Source organism: Bufo gargarizans, chromosome 3 (assembly GCF_014858855.1).
Source record: "Bufo gargarizans isolate SCDJY-AF-19 chromosome 3, ASM1485885v1, whole genome shotgun sequence".
NCBI classification, from domain to species: Eukaryota; Metazoa; Chordata; class Amphibia; order Anura; family Bufonidae; genus Bufo; species Bufo gargarizans.
The window spans coordinates 27,351,636-27,368,515 of NC_058082.1; the positions used below are offsets into that span (position 1 = coordinate 27,351,636).

At 43.0% G+C, this 16,880-nt stretch overlaps 1 protein-coding gene across 1 annotated transcript in view; it reads left to right on the forward strand.

Moving 5' to 3' along the window:
* The window catches only part of MRE11 (MRE11 homolog, double strand break repair nuclease), a 295,143-nt gene that overhangs the window by 75,225 nt on the left and 203,038 nt on the right, over positions 1-16,880 (forward strand). The window contains exons 9-10 of the mRNA XM_044284591.1: positions 9,857-10,028; positions 13,873-13,953. Coding sequence (XP_044140526.1) covers positions 9,857-10,028; positions 13,873-13,953 — 253 coding nt within the window. The remainder of the gene's footprint in view (positions 1-9,856; positions 10,029-13,872; positions 13,954-16,880) is intronic.

The window sequence follows — 16,880 nt, forward strand, 5'->3', positions numbered from 1 at the left end:
GAGCTCCTCCTCCGAACAGTATTAGAACGAAGTTTTATGCGATTCGACTTCGGATGTTTCATCCGAAGTCGATTCGTTCAACCCTAATGCTGACCATACAAAATTATATTCTGGTCATGTTTAGTCCAGATTAGGTCGGAAGCATTGAGTTGTGTCATCTACTGGATATACTGTTCTAAAAGATATGGAACATGTCAAACGGGTGCTGCTACTGGAAGCTTAAAGGGCTTTTCCAGAAACGGAGCCACCTTTGTCCATAGGCTGTGTCTGGTATTGTAGCTTAGCATATTTTTTTTTTAAATCTTTTTTAAAATCAGATTTTTTTATTTGATTTTCAATAGCATATTAAGAACAGAGGTGATCTCCCTCCTCCTTCCCACTCCCAGAGTCTCGTGACCAATAGAGTCCAAAGTCCATGGATCCATTAATGAGTCCGGCAGTAGATCACCATACACTCAACATACGCACATTGTGTCCTATATCCCAATTCATATCCCACATGTCCGTCTCACAATCACATTCATCCCGGTAGCGCATGACATCCAGTCACTCCACATTCATATCTTTCCAGCACGCCATATCTAGAAAATAGCAAGACAACACATTGTGTTTGGCCTATGGGCTATATATATATCACTGTAATGCTGCATCCAGGAAAACCACACTGTCTCAAATTTTTCTATGGACCCTCTCTTATGATAAACATATTTCTCCATTTGAACCAGACTGTGTACCCTAGCCAGCAGCTCGTGTACCGTCGGTGGCGGTATATCTATCCAGTGGAATGCAATAGTTTCCCTAGCTTGATATAGGATCCGTCCAATAGCCAGCTTCTTTTTTGCCATGCCAGGCAATATCTCAAAATATCCTAATACACATGTTAAGGGTGCAACATCAAGGCTTACATCAAAAACGGTGTTTATTAGTTCTATGACCTCTGTCCAATACCGCCTCAGTCTTGGACAGTTCCACAGGAGATGAATTAAGTCCGCACTGGACATGCCACACCTTGGGCAGAGGTCATTGTCCCTACATCCCATTTTTTTCATATTTGATGTACTTATCTTTGTTACAGTTTTTCTGTTTTCACTCATTTTTAGGTTAGGTGTACTCCAGTTGTTAGATGGAAACCATCAGTAGGCAGGCTAGATGGTACTGGCTGCTCTTTTGTGCACTCAACGTACCAAACTGAGCAAAAGTCAGATTAAAGGGGTTTTCCACGAATAAAGTATTGATGACCTATCCTCAAGATAGTTCATCAATGTCTGATCAATGGGTGTCTGACTCCCCTGACTCCAACTGTTTCAATAGTTTGCAGAGCCGCAGCCTCGTCACAGCATACCAAGCACATCTAAACATGGTACCAACACAGATGCCTTCAGCTGTCAAACGTACATGTTAGGCTACTTTCACACTTGCGTTCGGAGCGGATCCGTCTGGTGTCTACACAGACGGATCCGCTCCTATAATGCAGACGATGGTATCCGTTCAGAACGGATCCGTCTGCATTATATTTCCGAAAAAATTCTAAGTCTGAAAGTAAGTCAGACGGATTCGTCCAGACTTTACATTGAAAGTCAATGGGGGACGGATCCGTTTGAAATTGCACCATATTGTGTCAACTTCAAACGGATCCGTCCCCATTGACTTACATTGTAAGTCTGGACGGATCCATTTGGCACCGCACGGCCAGACGGACACCCGAACGCTGCAAGCAGCGTTCGGGTGTCCGCCTGCTGAGCGGAGCAGAGGACAAACGGTGCCAGACTGATGCATTCTGAGCGGATCCGCATCCACTCGGAATGCATCAGGGCTGGACGGATGCGTTCGGGGCCGCTTGTGAGAGCCTTCAAACGGAACTCACAAGCGGAGCCCCGAACGCTAGTGTGAAAGTAGCCTAACAGGTCAGCCAGTGTCATAGGTACAAAACTACTGATGCCCTTTAATGCCAGAAGAACAGCCAGCAGAAATTAGTCAGCTTTTTGATGATTTCCATGTTAGTAGCGTATAGTATGTGATAAGTATTGTGCAAAATCTGTTACTGTATAGGATACTGTAGCGATAGAACTCTATTATGGTATTCCTTACGAAGTGCAGCCATAGTGATTTGACTTGCAGCCACATTGCTGCCCACCCCTGCACCCTGGCTCCTCTCCAGGTCATACAGATAATGATCCCTCAGCCAATCCCAGGGTTACCCCCCTCGGTCAGTGCTTGACTAAGCAGTCATCCCCTGTGTGTTGATAGGGACCAGGAAAGAAAAACTGGAAAGTGTGATAATGGGAGCCGTGCAGGATCACTAAGAGTCACTGTACTTTCACACAATTTCATTTACTAGAGAATGGTGTAATTAGCAAATTACTAAATCACTTCATGTAAAAAAATCTGCCTGCATCCACCTGAAAAACAGATGTAAAGTCATGGCCACTAGGGGTCTCACTTCCCACCAATTGTTTTTAGGCAATATCTGTCCCTAGTAACAGAGACATAGAAGACAGGAAATGGGGGCATGTCAGAGCTAGCTGGGCTCCTGAGCCTGATAGAACTGCTTCCACACTGCTTCTGAACATCACAGGAGCCTCCTGAATTTCTGTAAGTGGATTTCCGCCTCCTTATCTGTTCTGTGAGCTACGGAGCTGAAAACAAACATACTGCGAAGTAAGGGAAAGGACACCACAGCAGTACAGTGCTGGCAGATTCCGTAGAAGGGATACACTCCCTGCTTCTGACTGAAATGCATCTAGCTGTGCAGATGAAACAGGGAATAATATGGCTGAAAAAGACAATGAGGGAAATCCAAAGAGACCTGTTTCTTCACAGTTATCATTGTACAAAGAAGCACAGACATTATGCAAGCTTTATTTGAAATGAAAACTCAGGTACACTTTAAATCTGTCACCGCCAGATCTCTTAGAAGTTCTGACAGACGTTGTTCAGTACCTCCTGCATAATGTTCTTTTGTTTTGGTTTCGCTTTGACATCTCTTCTCCCTCTCTCTTCCAGCTGTCATCTATTAGCAGTGATTGCCTCCCTTTATATCCCCTCCCATACTGCCTCACTTTGCGGTTTATACTACTTTCTGGATTGTGTTCACTGCTAGATGCTACTACTGCTGGTTCCTCAGATAAGTCTATTTCTGTATTTGTGTTTTCCTGTTGGCTTGATTCTAAGTGACCCTGACTCCCTCCGTATTAAGTGCAGGGAGCCGGTGGTCGTGTCCCCTCACTATTATAGGGTTTGCAGGTGTCACTCAGTCTAGGTACGTGGACATGCAACTTTCTATCATAAAGATCTTTGCATGGGCTGAGCAGTCAGGGAGAGCTCTAGGGCTTTTATAGGGCTCACCCATTTGTTCCCTAGTTTGGGATCAAGTCAGTCGGATCTTTATTTGTGACTTCTTGTTTTCTGCAACACCATCCGTGACAAAATCGTTCTGAGGCTTTTATGTTTTATTTTTAAAAGACTTTAAAAGGCTCAAAAATGTATAACAGTTTTTCTGCCAGCTTTGATAAATGAGGCTCATTGTGCATTAGGACGGGTTTTATAGAGCGGCTCAGAGGTTGTCTCCTAATCCCCGTCATGTAAATGATATTTACTTGACTTTTCACAGTATCGTGTTGTGTTCTCACTTGATACGACGGATGATAGAAGCCCCGTCTGGGGATCAGCTGTGATGTTCTCTGCGGAGACGTCATGTCCTCGCTGACCTTTGCTTGTGCTGCTGCGATTGGTAATGTTCTGTAATGCTATTTCATCCTCTCAGTATACGTTCCCCGTGTTTTGTTCTATTACCTAATCCGCTCATGGAGTGCAGCCACCACCGTTGCAAGTTCTATTCTAGGCTCGCGCGGGGCGGTGTGCGGCTGGTTTTGCTGGCACAAATCTTACTCCGGTCATTGGAACAAGAGAATTATTTTATTCTGTGTAGTGGCAAAGTGCTTTAAAAGCTATTTTATGTTGCATTGTTTCCAAAAGTCTGTCCTGCAAAACCCCCGGGGTTCCACAGACTCCATCCAGGTAATGGTGGCCATCTGTTTTAAAAAATCAATTTCCTTCAAGGTGATGCCCCATGTAATGTATTTCTGTTAGATCACATAAAGCATCACAAGTTTTAAATTTGAAGCATTGTAAAAAAAAAAAAAAAAAAAAAAGCTCACATGTAGATATTGCAGGTTTGTCCTTGGTTTCCTCTCACAGCGTCCACCTAATATGTCCAGTGATGGTGGTCACACATGCTTAGTCCCATCGCTCGCACTGGTGGCAGAACGATTCCTGCTATTGTGCAGCCAACCCATGAGAATAAGTGCAGTAGAACCGACCTCTCCAGCACTGGGCACACTGAGAGGGAATCACAAGAACAGCAGGGGGCACCATAACACATTTAAAACCACAATATCTAGTCCCAGTAGTGTAACAAGGCCAACAGGAGATGTCGACCAATTGGGTCACTAATGGATTTTGCAAAGAGATAAACCATTGATTGTGAGTTTCTCTGGACCTTTTCCAGAGGAAATCTTTAGGGCTCTACACCCAGTGTAGTCTATGTTAGTGACATATGGCACGGGTAGTGGGGAGAAAACGTAGTCAAACAGTGCAGGTGGCAAATAAAGGGCAGGACGGGCACCAAACAAGAAGTATACATGCTGCTTGATGCTAAATGGACCACCAACAATACATTTTTGGAAACGTAGGAACCAAGAGGTCCTTATTGACTGGCACAGAGTACTGTAGGAAGGCCCCTTATAAAGCCTGGGGCAGACTGGCATTGATTTCATGGACATTTGGCACGCACTGGCCCTTTAAGAGACGGGGAACCAGGGGCATGCGCATAACCCCTAACCAGAGTGGCACAGTGCAGGGGAATTATGGCATCTGGATGCAGGACAACGGGAACTACTGTAGGTGAGCTGACCGTTACCAGGAGCCTGTTTTTTATATTATTCCATTTGGCACATTTTTTGTGTGATCTAACAGAAATTTGATAATCTTAGGACAGCCCCTTTAAGAACAGTCTTTGTGTGACTCTCCATGTTTCCATTCGGTTAAAGCAGCCTATGAGATCTGCGTGTTCCACCCGCTGCCTGCTCAGGAGCCGTTTTAGATTTCTGCTAGAGGAAACGTGGAAGAAACAGAGCTGGAGAAGATAGATAGTCAAAATAGTGTTAGTCAGGCACTCATCAACTGGCACGACACAGTTGCTACCCCAACAAATTGCTCTATGAACAGAAACAGAAGGTGCTAGCTTTGGATCGTGATTCTTTGCTGCATGATAATGTGAACAAAGACATGCAGAAAAGAATTACGTTTGTTTCTACGTACACTGAATACAGTGACCCTATTAATAAAATTTAAAAAAAACATTGGCCAATACTAGGTAGTTGCCTAAAAATGGTACCGGAATTTTCAACTTCTCCCCTGTGTGCCTACCGTAGACCTCGGAACATCCGGGATCAATTGGTTAGGGCCGATGTTGGGTCCAAATCAAGGATGATACAGACCACATTGGCACCATCGGGCACGGGTTGTTACCCGTGTCTTCATTGTGTTAATTGTGGCCTGATTCGTAGATCTAAAATATTTACACACCCTGAAACTGGTCAAGTATTTCCCATAAAATTCCACCTCACCTGTGACACCTCTTTTGTAATTTATGTATTATCCTGTCCCTGCGAAATATTGTACGTAGGCGAAACTTCTACGGATTTGAAAACTAGGTTAAACAACCATCGCCACACAATTAGAAAAGGACGCAGGGACTTACCAGTCCCTAGACATTTTTTGCTACTCAAACACAAAGAAAAAGACCTCCGGTGCTGGATCATAGATCATGTTCCGATGCCACGTAGAGGAGGGGATCGGATAGCTTTATTAAAGAAAAAAGAAATGCAGTGGATCCAAACCTTAAAAAGCCTTCATCCAATGGGCTTAAATATTGATTACAGATATGGTGGTATAACGTGAGGCAGTTAGTTTGCCCTCTGATGACATTGATGTGCGCTCTTCATTATCTTCTGTGTATGACTGATTCATTGGTTTTATATAAAAAAAGAAAAAACGAAAAATAAGAAATGTATTTATGCACATTTTTGTAAGTCACTTTAATTAACACTTTTCTATTGTTCTTTTAGACATATTCATGCCGACGATACTTTGGAAGATTGATGAACCTGCGAGTGGATGATGAGCCCAAGGAACATTATTCTGTTGAGCTATATAGATTTTTTATCTGTGGAGTCCAGACGTATGTCCCATCAAGCTATAATTTAAGGGAGAGCGATTTAGTTGTTTTTCTACATGGTCCGGTATTGTCACTAATGGACATCGTTCTATTATAATGAGGAGTCCCCTCACGGTTGCAAAACGAAGCAGGGCAAGATCCCATAGGACCGACGACACTGACATGCCGAGGGTGTCTGTGGGAACAATGGTGCTGCGTCTACCGTCTTGAAAAGGATGGTAACACAGCCCCCCTGTACTAGATTGGTAAGCAACCATAGCAACCTTTTTTATAGAATGTTTCCCGGCATCGTAGTAAAAACAAACAATAATAAAAAATTGCCCATAGAGGATTCCCTTGAGTAACATGGCCGCTAGTTGGCGACAACAGTAATGCGCAGGCGTTACTCACCGCAGTCATCGACGGGCGACACTGGATTGATGTTCGCATGTGTCTCCTGTCGATGACGTTGGTAGGCTGGGACATGCGCACTGGATCACAGAGGACGCGCCGATCGGCGCTACAGTACACGTGGGCTACATCCTTCTATCAGGTTTTCTCATCAGCTTTCTATGTTTTGCACATGGTTATCACTCAAATCTATACATAAATGAGATGGTGATAAGTTGCATGTGCAATTAATTATGTATCTTTCGGTTTTTTTATGTACAATATGACACTATATAATATTTTGTCAACAGTTTAAGCACTAGTCACTTTATGTAATATGTAAGTTATGTTTTATTGCACATTTGTACATCGCTTACAGGTATTATCTGTAAAGTATCAATTATGTAATTTTATTGATTGTATTTGTGATACACCTTTATATACTTGTCACTAACTACTCACCAATGCTTGAGAAAGGCTCAGTTGGAGCCGAAACGTCGCTATGCCACATATGGGTGAATAAACACACATTGTTTGAAGATACGCCTGGAGTGCAGTCCAATTTTTTCATTTGTACTATCGGGTAAGCACCTGCTGCCATACTTGGACTTTGCACCCACCTTGTACGTTAGGTGGTGCCGCCTGTGGTTTTTCTTTTTCTATATATATATATATATATATATATAAAATATGCGTTTATTAGTATAAAAAAGGGGGGGTGTATAAGTAAAAGTGTAAAAAAATATTAGATAAAAATAGATAAATTATAGTAGTATACAACAGGAATAAGCGACGAAAACAGCAGCCCCTGGTTGGGTGACGATCTCTTCATTCAAAGATGTTCGGAAAAAGAAGAGAGCGTGCAAAAAAAAGAGAGTGAATGTTTTCCCTTTAAACGTTGGTTGGGTGGTGGCAACTGGTATGTGCCATAAATGTTCTAGTTCACAGTAGATGGGTCCATTTGTAGCGAGCAAAAAGATTTCTTGAACAGTTTGTGTTAAAGCAGCGGCAAAATAAAAGCGGTGGTTAATGCCGTAGATATTGAAATTTGCTAAACAATTAGTATTGAAGTAGTGGCAAGCAAAAGCGGTAATTATTGGCTTGCAATATGTGGATTTGCTTGTAGCCACAATTGTTTGTAGTTTTCCACTGGACAGTGGCAAGTTGTGCCATGAATATATTGTGTCACATATAATTAGTGCGCAGGTCTCTAAGGTTACTCACAGTCTGTGGGTGATGTGCAGTTGAGGGCGATTCCACCCGGTAATCACGTTTCACTCACCCTACTTGTCCTCGGCCTCCGGGTGATGTTGCGGGGGTTGATCGATGATTCTGCCTGCGGTCTACTAGTCTCTACGTTGGCGTCTCGCGAGATGAGCTCCCGGTCACGTGATGTGAATCCGATTGGTTGGCGTCTCACGTGATATTGTCCCGGTCACATGTGGAGAGTCCGCTGTTTTTCCAATAACTTTTATAAGATGATCATACCTCTCCCGCTGCAATATATTGAGGTCCGGAACCAACGTAGTGTGCAAATCAGATGAAATAGGTTTTTAGTGGGTAGTCATTCAATGCTTGTTGCCAGACCTGGAGAAGACCTTCTGTCAGATCTTGTACCAGTCTTTCTGCTGCATCTCCTCTGTGAATTTTTTTTATACTAGTTACACTTTCTGCAATTAAGACCCTGTCTTTCCTGAAACTAAATGTAAAATATTGGTAACATAAAAAGTAAAAAAGAAGGAAAAACTTAAAAACGTATGAAGTTATCACATCAGAACAAGTGGAAATAATGATCCAGGTCATCTGATAGGCAGGTTTATTTAGATTTTATTTATACCTTTTTCTTTTCTTTTTAACACTCTCGACTAAGTCATCGTGACTCATCCAGCTGAGCTTCGTGCCTGGTTTTAGAATTGGGCCTGCCGTCGGGTACATCCCTGCGGTTTTCCCCACTCATATCAAGGAGATAGTACATACAATTTGTATCTTTCACACTTTATGACTTCCCACGCACACCTTGCCTTCTTAAATAGCATGAAGCATTAACTGATGGTAAGACTTTAATAATATACATTGAAAATTCTCCACCCAGCACAATACTATAACAGAGTACCTCTGGCACCGAATGTACACTACTCCATTACTTGTGTAGATGATGGAGCTACCATTGACTTCAGTGGGAGCAGCGGTGCAGTAACCAGTCCCATCCACTACACCAGGGATCAGGAACCTCCGGCACTCCAGCTGTTCAGAAACTACAACTCCCAGAATGCTTCATTCACTTTTGTGAGAGTTAGCAGAACAGCCCGAGCATGTTGGGAGTTGTAGTTTCTCAGCAGCTGGAGTGCCGAATGTTGCCGGTCCCTGCACTACACAATGGCCAGAGCTGTGTAGCTGCAGTGCAGGAGCTATTCTGAAGCAGCTGATCGGTGGAGGTGCTGGGTTGTTCCAGGAGCACAACATTGATGACCTGATGATCTGTGGTGGTATGAAAAGGCCTTGGTTCTCTGGTAATCACTGCAACCGTACATTGTATAGTGGTCGTGCTTGGTACTGCAGCCCAGGCCCATTCACCAGAGTGGGACTAAGCTACACATAGGGCATGTGATCGAAATAGAGATCGTAGGGCACACAGGAGCACTGCGGCCTCTTCCAGCAATTGATGGTCAGGGGTGTCTGGCGTCAGAACCCCCATTGGGCAGATATTCTCAGTAGGGATGAGCAAACTTCTGTTTTAGAAGTTCTCGTTCAGGTTGGGGTTACCGCAGAATTGCGTTATGGATCCCGTGAACACGGACCATAAGTTATGTCACCGGATCCATAACGCATTTCTGCTGTAACCCCCAACCCGAACTTCTAAAACCATAAGTTCGCTCATCCCTAATCCTGAGGGATTGGACATCAATATTGTACTCCCAGAAAAACCCTTTAAGTGATAAAGTTTGGGGGTGACTGCAGCCACCACTAGAGGGAGCTCACTGTATATGGATTTATTATTTATTTCAATGGGAGTTTTATAAATCCATATACACTGAGCTCCTGCAAGTGGTCTCTCCTCCCCTTCTTCCTAGCTATTAATTTTCCCTAAGTGGACAACCTAAAAAAATGAGGACAACTTCTGAGTACAGGTGAGTCTGGTGTAGAATCCTTTTTATACTTTGATTAGATCTTGCAGTCCCAGGGCCCTATATTATTCCTCCTTCCCAGACTTCTCTATGTAAGTGTTTCCCTGTTTATCTCTCGTTACAGACATGTGGGTTTATTACGGATCAAGCAGAAGAAAATGAACCTTCAGAAAATCCCCCTTCAGACCGTGCGCCAATTCTTCATCGAGGACTTGGTCTTGTCTGATCATCCAGACCTGTTCAACCCAGACAATCCCAAAGTGACCCAGGACATAGAAAACTTCTGCATAGAGAAGGTAGCTGCCCCCTCCTGCCTCGTTACCTCTGCCTGCTTTACTTGTCTCTGCGGCGGTTTTTCTATGTGCGTAGAACTTCTTCTTTTTTGTCAAGAACCTGGAAATCCTCAAGGTTTTCTTTTTCCCCTGAGATTTAATCAGAAAGCTACTTCATAGTATAGACAGGCACTGCCACCGCGCCAGCCAGGAATAGTAATGAACGCTGCTCCTGCTGTACATGTCAGACTGGTGCAGAAAACGCGGCGACCTAGAAGCTGTCAGGTGAGGTGGAGAAATATACTCAAGAGGAGCTGTCACCTTTCTGTTTTATTAGCTACTTGTATCCCCCATGTAATAACAATTCTATGTTGTGCCATTCCTCTATTGTATCGCTAGCAAATTGCAATGAAGGTTGAACTGGGCGTTACCATTTTTTGTTTTGTTTGTTTTTTGGGGTGGGCGGTGGTCCCTGCATAGTCTAACACTGGCAGCACTGATTGGATAGTGTCAGACTGTGCAGGGACATAGCCCCAACTAGTAACACCCAGCTGGACCTTCATTGCAAACTGCTGGCAATTCATGCATAACTTCTAGAGGGAATAGTGAAGGAACAGCACAACACAGCCATAAGAATAGATGCTCCACAATTGTTATTACATAGGGAATGCAAGTAGTTACTAAAACGGACCTGTCCGGAGAGGGGATGGGTCCTTTTCAAAGGGGTTGTTTGGAATTAGAAAAAAAAAGCCTGTTTTGTTTGCGCTGTTTCTGGGGGGGGGATAAAAAAAGAAAAAAAAAAGCGAATTTTTTTTTTCTAATCCCAGACAACCCCTTTAAACGGAGAGGTGTGTTTTTTTTTTTGTTTTTTTTTAACACATCTACATACAGTTCTAAATATATAGGGGGTTATTTACTATCCTGGAATAAGCCTAAATGATGCATATTTCAGGTGCAGATAGCGGAGTAATGCTGGATGCGCCGTAGTTATGGAGAGGCCGGCGCCTCTTCATAACTCTGGCGGATCCACCGCCAGAGCAGGGACTTTATTAACACCTAAAATGCTTGTCTTTATAAATGTGCCCCATAGGTTCTAATAGGATTTGCTGAAAGAGGGCCTCTCACCTCTCCTGACATGTCTGTTGTAGCAACTGTTTGTATTCCCCATATGAAATAACCTTTCTACAGCATCTTTTCTTATAACTCTGTTGTGCCTTTCCTCTGTTTTTCCTACTCTCCTTGTTCAGAGGTGCGTCTTTACATTCTGACCACATCCAATCCGTGTCGACAGCCTCATACTGTGTGGGAACACACTCTATGGTAACATCCAGTTGTCTATTTAGTCTCATACTGTATTTCCAGGAGGATTAATAGTAGAAGGAACTATGCACAGTTTTAAGAAAAGATGCTGCAGAATTGTCTTGTCACGTGGATTACAAGTATTTACTGAAGCAGCTATGTCAGGAAAAACAGTGGAAGCTGGGAGAACAGTTAGGCTAGGATTACATCACATTTGGCATTGACGGTTGGCGAATTCTATTCTGTTCTCCCCAAAAAAATAAACTGTGACTGGAGGCATACAAACTACAAATTAGCGTGGTATTAAAAAGCAGGAAGTGCTCAACCCCATATGCAGTGGTGCATCTATACTGGGGGGGGCAGATCCTGCACTTGTGGCCCGTTGCTAATGGCAATCCCCAGCAAAAATTCATACAATGGAGGATGCCTGCAGCGGACCACAAGTACCACAATGGACATCCTACACAGGATAGCAATTGTGTGTATGTGATAAGCAGTCAAAATGACATAACAAAAACAAAGACAGGTGCACTATGCGGTCTTACTAACCCTCATACTGGTGTAAAATTGAGAATTAGCCAACATATCCTGCTTGGAGGACAAGTCTGAGCTCGAGCACCACGCCAAGGTTTCTCAAGTAGCTCGGGTGTGACGGGAGGCAGTAAACATTTTTTTTTTTACATTGCATTCTCGGGATCTGCTGAGGGATAATTTTCCAGCTGTTTTAATTTTGAAAACCTGTATACTGGGCACACAGGGGAATCTTGATGTGAACACACCCTTAGGGTCCCTGCACACGATCGTGGTTTTGGACTACATCCGATCCGCATTTTCTGAAGATCCGGTATGGACCCATTCATCTCAATGGGGCCGCAAATGATGCAGACTGTACACCGTGTGCTGTCTAAATCTGTAATTCCGTTCCGTGGCCCCGTTTTGCTGACAAGGATAGTATATTTGTGAAGAAGTGAAAAAAAAATGCTGGCATGCACTGAGCCGGTATCTGTGTTTTGCAGAGACGCGATTAGTGGACTGCAAAGGGCTTATGGCTATGTACACGAGCCCTAATTCAGTCTCTTGATATCTAAAAAACCTTAAAGGGGTATTCCAGCTTTTACCCCAGTGTTAAATGTGGCCATGACTTTGGTGTACCTAAAGAAGAAAACAGACTCCCCTGCATTAATGCAAGGAGGGTCTGGTCCAGCTCCTTGTACTCGACATGTAAACTTCTAGACAGGGTCACGTGTGCCACTACAGTCAGCGACTGTGATGACGTGTCCCCAAACGACATGTGACCCAGAAGTGATGTGCCGCTGGGGGCCGGTGATTTGCCATACCCACCACTTTTGTATGATAGTAAATGGACGTACTAGGTAAATACTGGTTACTGCCTAAATAAAGTACGTTAAAAACACTTTATTTCATTTTATTAAAAAGTAATCTCCACAATTATAGGCTGATAGGGTAAACTGGCACTATTATGGCCGTGGCGGTTTAACTAGCACAATCCTCGTGTGCGCCGCGGCCATAATAGTGCCGGGAGGCTCGTTGTTTGCTGCACTCACGCCATGAGAGGCGTGCAGCGTCTATAGTCAAGTTATATAGTCAGCAATTAGATCAAGTGTACTGGAGTGATTGCTGCGTACCCACCATCAGGGTTGCAGTGTATAGTCTCGGCCAGACATTCAGATCAATGCTCCTGATGAATTACCGACAGAAGTCGGAAGGGAAACGCATCGAGCATTAGCACTGCAGGATATATGTGATACATGCAGGCTGACTCTCTTCCCGTTACTTGAGCCCCAATAGGGAACATTCCTCCTGCATGCTGGTCCTATACAGAAATAGGGTATGCACTGTCTATAAGGACTGCAGCCCTGAGGGACTAGTGCAGATATACTCCTAGGACTGCAGAAGGAGTGTTCCCTTGTTTTCCATACTCCTATACACAATAAGGAGTTCTTGTGGTAGGGTCAATTTAGGAACCAGCATAATTATTGGTCTGAGTCAGTTCCAGTTCACCCTATCAGCCTATATTTGTGGAGATTACTTTTTAATAAAATGAAATAAAGTGTTTTTAACGTACTTTATTTAGGCAGTAAACAATACCACCACATGTGACCTTGTTGGGAAATTTACATGCAGTGAACTGGAAGGACCTGGATCAGACCCTCGTTGCTGGAACGGAGCAGCAGGGAGCAGTTATTTATTTTTTCTTTAGGTATAGCACAGTCCTGGACACTTTTACCATTGAGGGGGATTGTTAAAAAAGACTTAAATCTGAGAATATTGTGAAAAAAAAAATAAATAAGAACTCTACTGTTAAATACTCCACTTTGTCATCATCACGGAAGGAGAAGTCAACAAAGACCAGCACGGATCATGAGTGACCACCAGAGCGGTGGCGCGGTGGGGATTTGCCAGGTGAGTATAAATTTTTTATTTTTATCACATTGGCCACTTTTAGTAGACCCCTTTAAGTAAGGACCATTTGAGATATAATATACCATGAACTGGCACAATAGTCTCATAACCCATAAAAATGGTTTCGTTATTTTGTATATTGCAGATAGAGGCAATGCTGGACATGGCTGAAAGGGAGCGTCTGGGAAATACTCGTATACCGGAAAAACCTTTGATAAGATTGCGGGTAAGTTCATCACAATGCAAGGGGTTACAGATGTCTCTAATGTTACCAAACCTACAAAAGAATCAAAGACCCTAAAATCCATATTTATTCAATTCCTTTAAAAAATAGACACAAAAGGCCACACTCTTAATTATTGCAGACCTAATCAATGGGTAGGTACTTAATGAAAAAAAGATATATATATATATATATATATATATATATAAAAATATGTAAAAAACTGAAGACTAAGGATGGTATAGGACAAGGCAGGATTAGGGAGAATCAGGGGTTTCCCAGTGGGTTAATGTTCCCTACCAAGACCCTATCTATGTCCTCAGCCCGGAGACAACTCCAGAGAATTTCCTCTCCCTCTTTAGTTCAACTGTGGGAGGAAGAACTGACGTGTAGCTCCTTAAATCTAATGAAAATCCTTCTGGAGGAAGAGAAATGCCTTTTTAAAAGGACATCTGAGAGACTGTGTGAACTGAAAGAGATAGCCTTGAAGTTTAAGACTGACCCAGATTTTACTAAATGGGAATCGTCTCTACAGACATCAGCCGAGAAATGTCAAGGCATTTTAAAAGAACGTAAACATAGGCAGTTCATTCGAGATTTAAGTGACTTTAAAGAACATAAAGCCTATCAACAAAAACATTCATCCCTCTTTGTCTGAGATTTCATCATCCGACACAGGACTCTCTTTAGAGTCTCAGGAACCGTTGAGAAAGTGAGGTTATAACCGAGGGGAACCCTTCTCCAAGAAGCAAGGCAAGAAGTGGCGAAAATGGGGAAGGGAGGTAGGCAATACAAAGGGGGCAAAATATCAGGGTGCATCCTCTTCTTCCTCCTCCTCAGCACCATCGGGCAATTTTACTGTGCCTTCTTTAACACAGAATCAAATTCCCTACCAATTACGGGACAGGAACAAAGGGGGCGAGAATTAGGTACCGATGACAACTGACAGGTAATAAACCTTTCCTCACTTATACTAAATGAAATGGAGGTTAAGGTTCTACAAAAAGGTCTCATTTGTTCCAACAACTGAATTTAATCTCTTTACATGAGTGAAAGGCTTACATCTCTTATGTAGGAAACTCAAGTGGAAAAAGTTTTTCAACAACACGAATAGACAATCTTATGAGAAACTAGGGATTAGTGTTGAGCGAACTTCTGTTTTAAGTTCGGCGTCTAAAGTTCGGCTTCCGGTTAGCGGAGAATCCCGATATGGATTCCGAATTCCGTTGTGGTCCGTGGTAGCGGAATCAATAATTGGCCATTATTGATTCCGCTACCACGGACCACAATGGTATTCGGAATCCATGTCGGGAATCTCCGCTAACCGGAAGCCGAACTTTAGACGCCGAACTTAAAACAGAAGTTCGCTCAACACTACTAGGGATTAAGGAAAGAAGTTTCAGATTTAGAAATCTTTATGGAACTTTGGGAAGAGAGTTCACGGAACCCAGAGGAAGGCCCCTACACAGATCTTTGTTCAAGGAGTACGAAGATGCCTCCTCCATTTAACTATGAATATATTGACATTTTCCAATGGATGGTGACTTCTGACCTTGAATAACCTTCCGCAGAATGTATCTGTTAATGAACAGGAGGCCTTAATTGATTTATCCCTCTCAAGAGTTTTTTTTATCATTAAGCCGTCCCATAAAGGTGGCAACTTAGTAATCCTGGACTATGAAAAATACTGTAAGATGTGTCTAGATATTTTAAAGGGCCGGGATGGATACCAAATATTACAAGGAGACCCCACAGATGGCTTTCTTAGGGAACTCAAGGCCATTCTTAAATTTGCCCTTGAGATGAAGGTGGTTCGTGAGACAGAGTATAACTTTTTATTTTTCCATCCGCACCCCAAATTGCAACTTTTTACGGGATCCCAATGGTTCATAAAGGGACAAATCCACTTAAAGGTCGCCCAATAGTGTCGGGTTAATTCGTTGCTACAGAACTGTGGACTTTGTATTGATCGGGTTCTGAGACAGTTTGTTCTCGCTCTTCCTTCATACACATAGACACCCTGAATATTGATTCCTCTTGTCTACTTGCCAGCATTGACGTTTAGAAGGGATTATTAGCAGTGGCATATTATTTATGTACTAGGGGTACACACTGCAAAGCACAAAATGACTTTGTTCTAAAATTATTGGAATTCACCCTTACTCACAATTTTTTTTCTATTTGATAACCGTTTCTACCACCAGCTCAGTGGAACGGCAATGGGTAGCCCCTGTGCGCCCACCTATGCCAATCTCTTCCTGGGCTGGTGGGAGGACACCACCATATTTCCTGAGTGAGAAGTCTGGTGCAGTAGGAAAATATAATTTTGGACAAGTTATATCGATCATATTTTTATACTGTGGAATGGGAGTAGGGAAGAGTTTGTTACCTTGGTGGACACCCTCAATATTAATGAGGTGGGTCTTAGATTTACGTTTGAGATTCTGGATAAATGTTTCACATTTCTGGACGTGAGAATATGTAAGCAAGGGGAGAGATTAACGACCACAATATTTAGGAAGTCAACAGCGACAAACATTATTCTTCATTTGAATAGCCATCATCCTCTGGCCTCAAAAATAGTCATTCCTTGGGGGAAATACCTTCGAGTCCGAAGGAATTGTTCGAACTCTGAAGAGTTTTACCTAGAGGCTAGAAAGCTCTATAAGAGATTTCTGGACAGGGGATACCCCCAAACAATACTGCGGAATGCTTTCAAACAGGCTGTTACACAAGACAGAACCGAACTGTTGACACAGAGAAGACCATCGGAACAGGGGCAGGCACTTATCTGCTTGATCTCCACGTGTGATGTTGCTAATGTGGAGATCAAAATAATCTTAAAAAAATATTGGCCCATTCTCCTAATGGTCCCGGATTTGTCTAATGCCGTTTCCCCCTACCCAAGTATTACCTATTGTAGGGGTAGA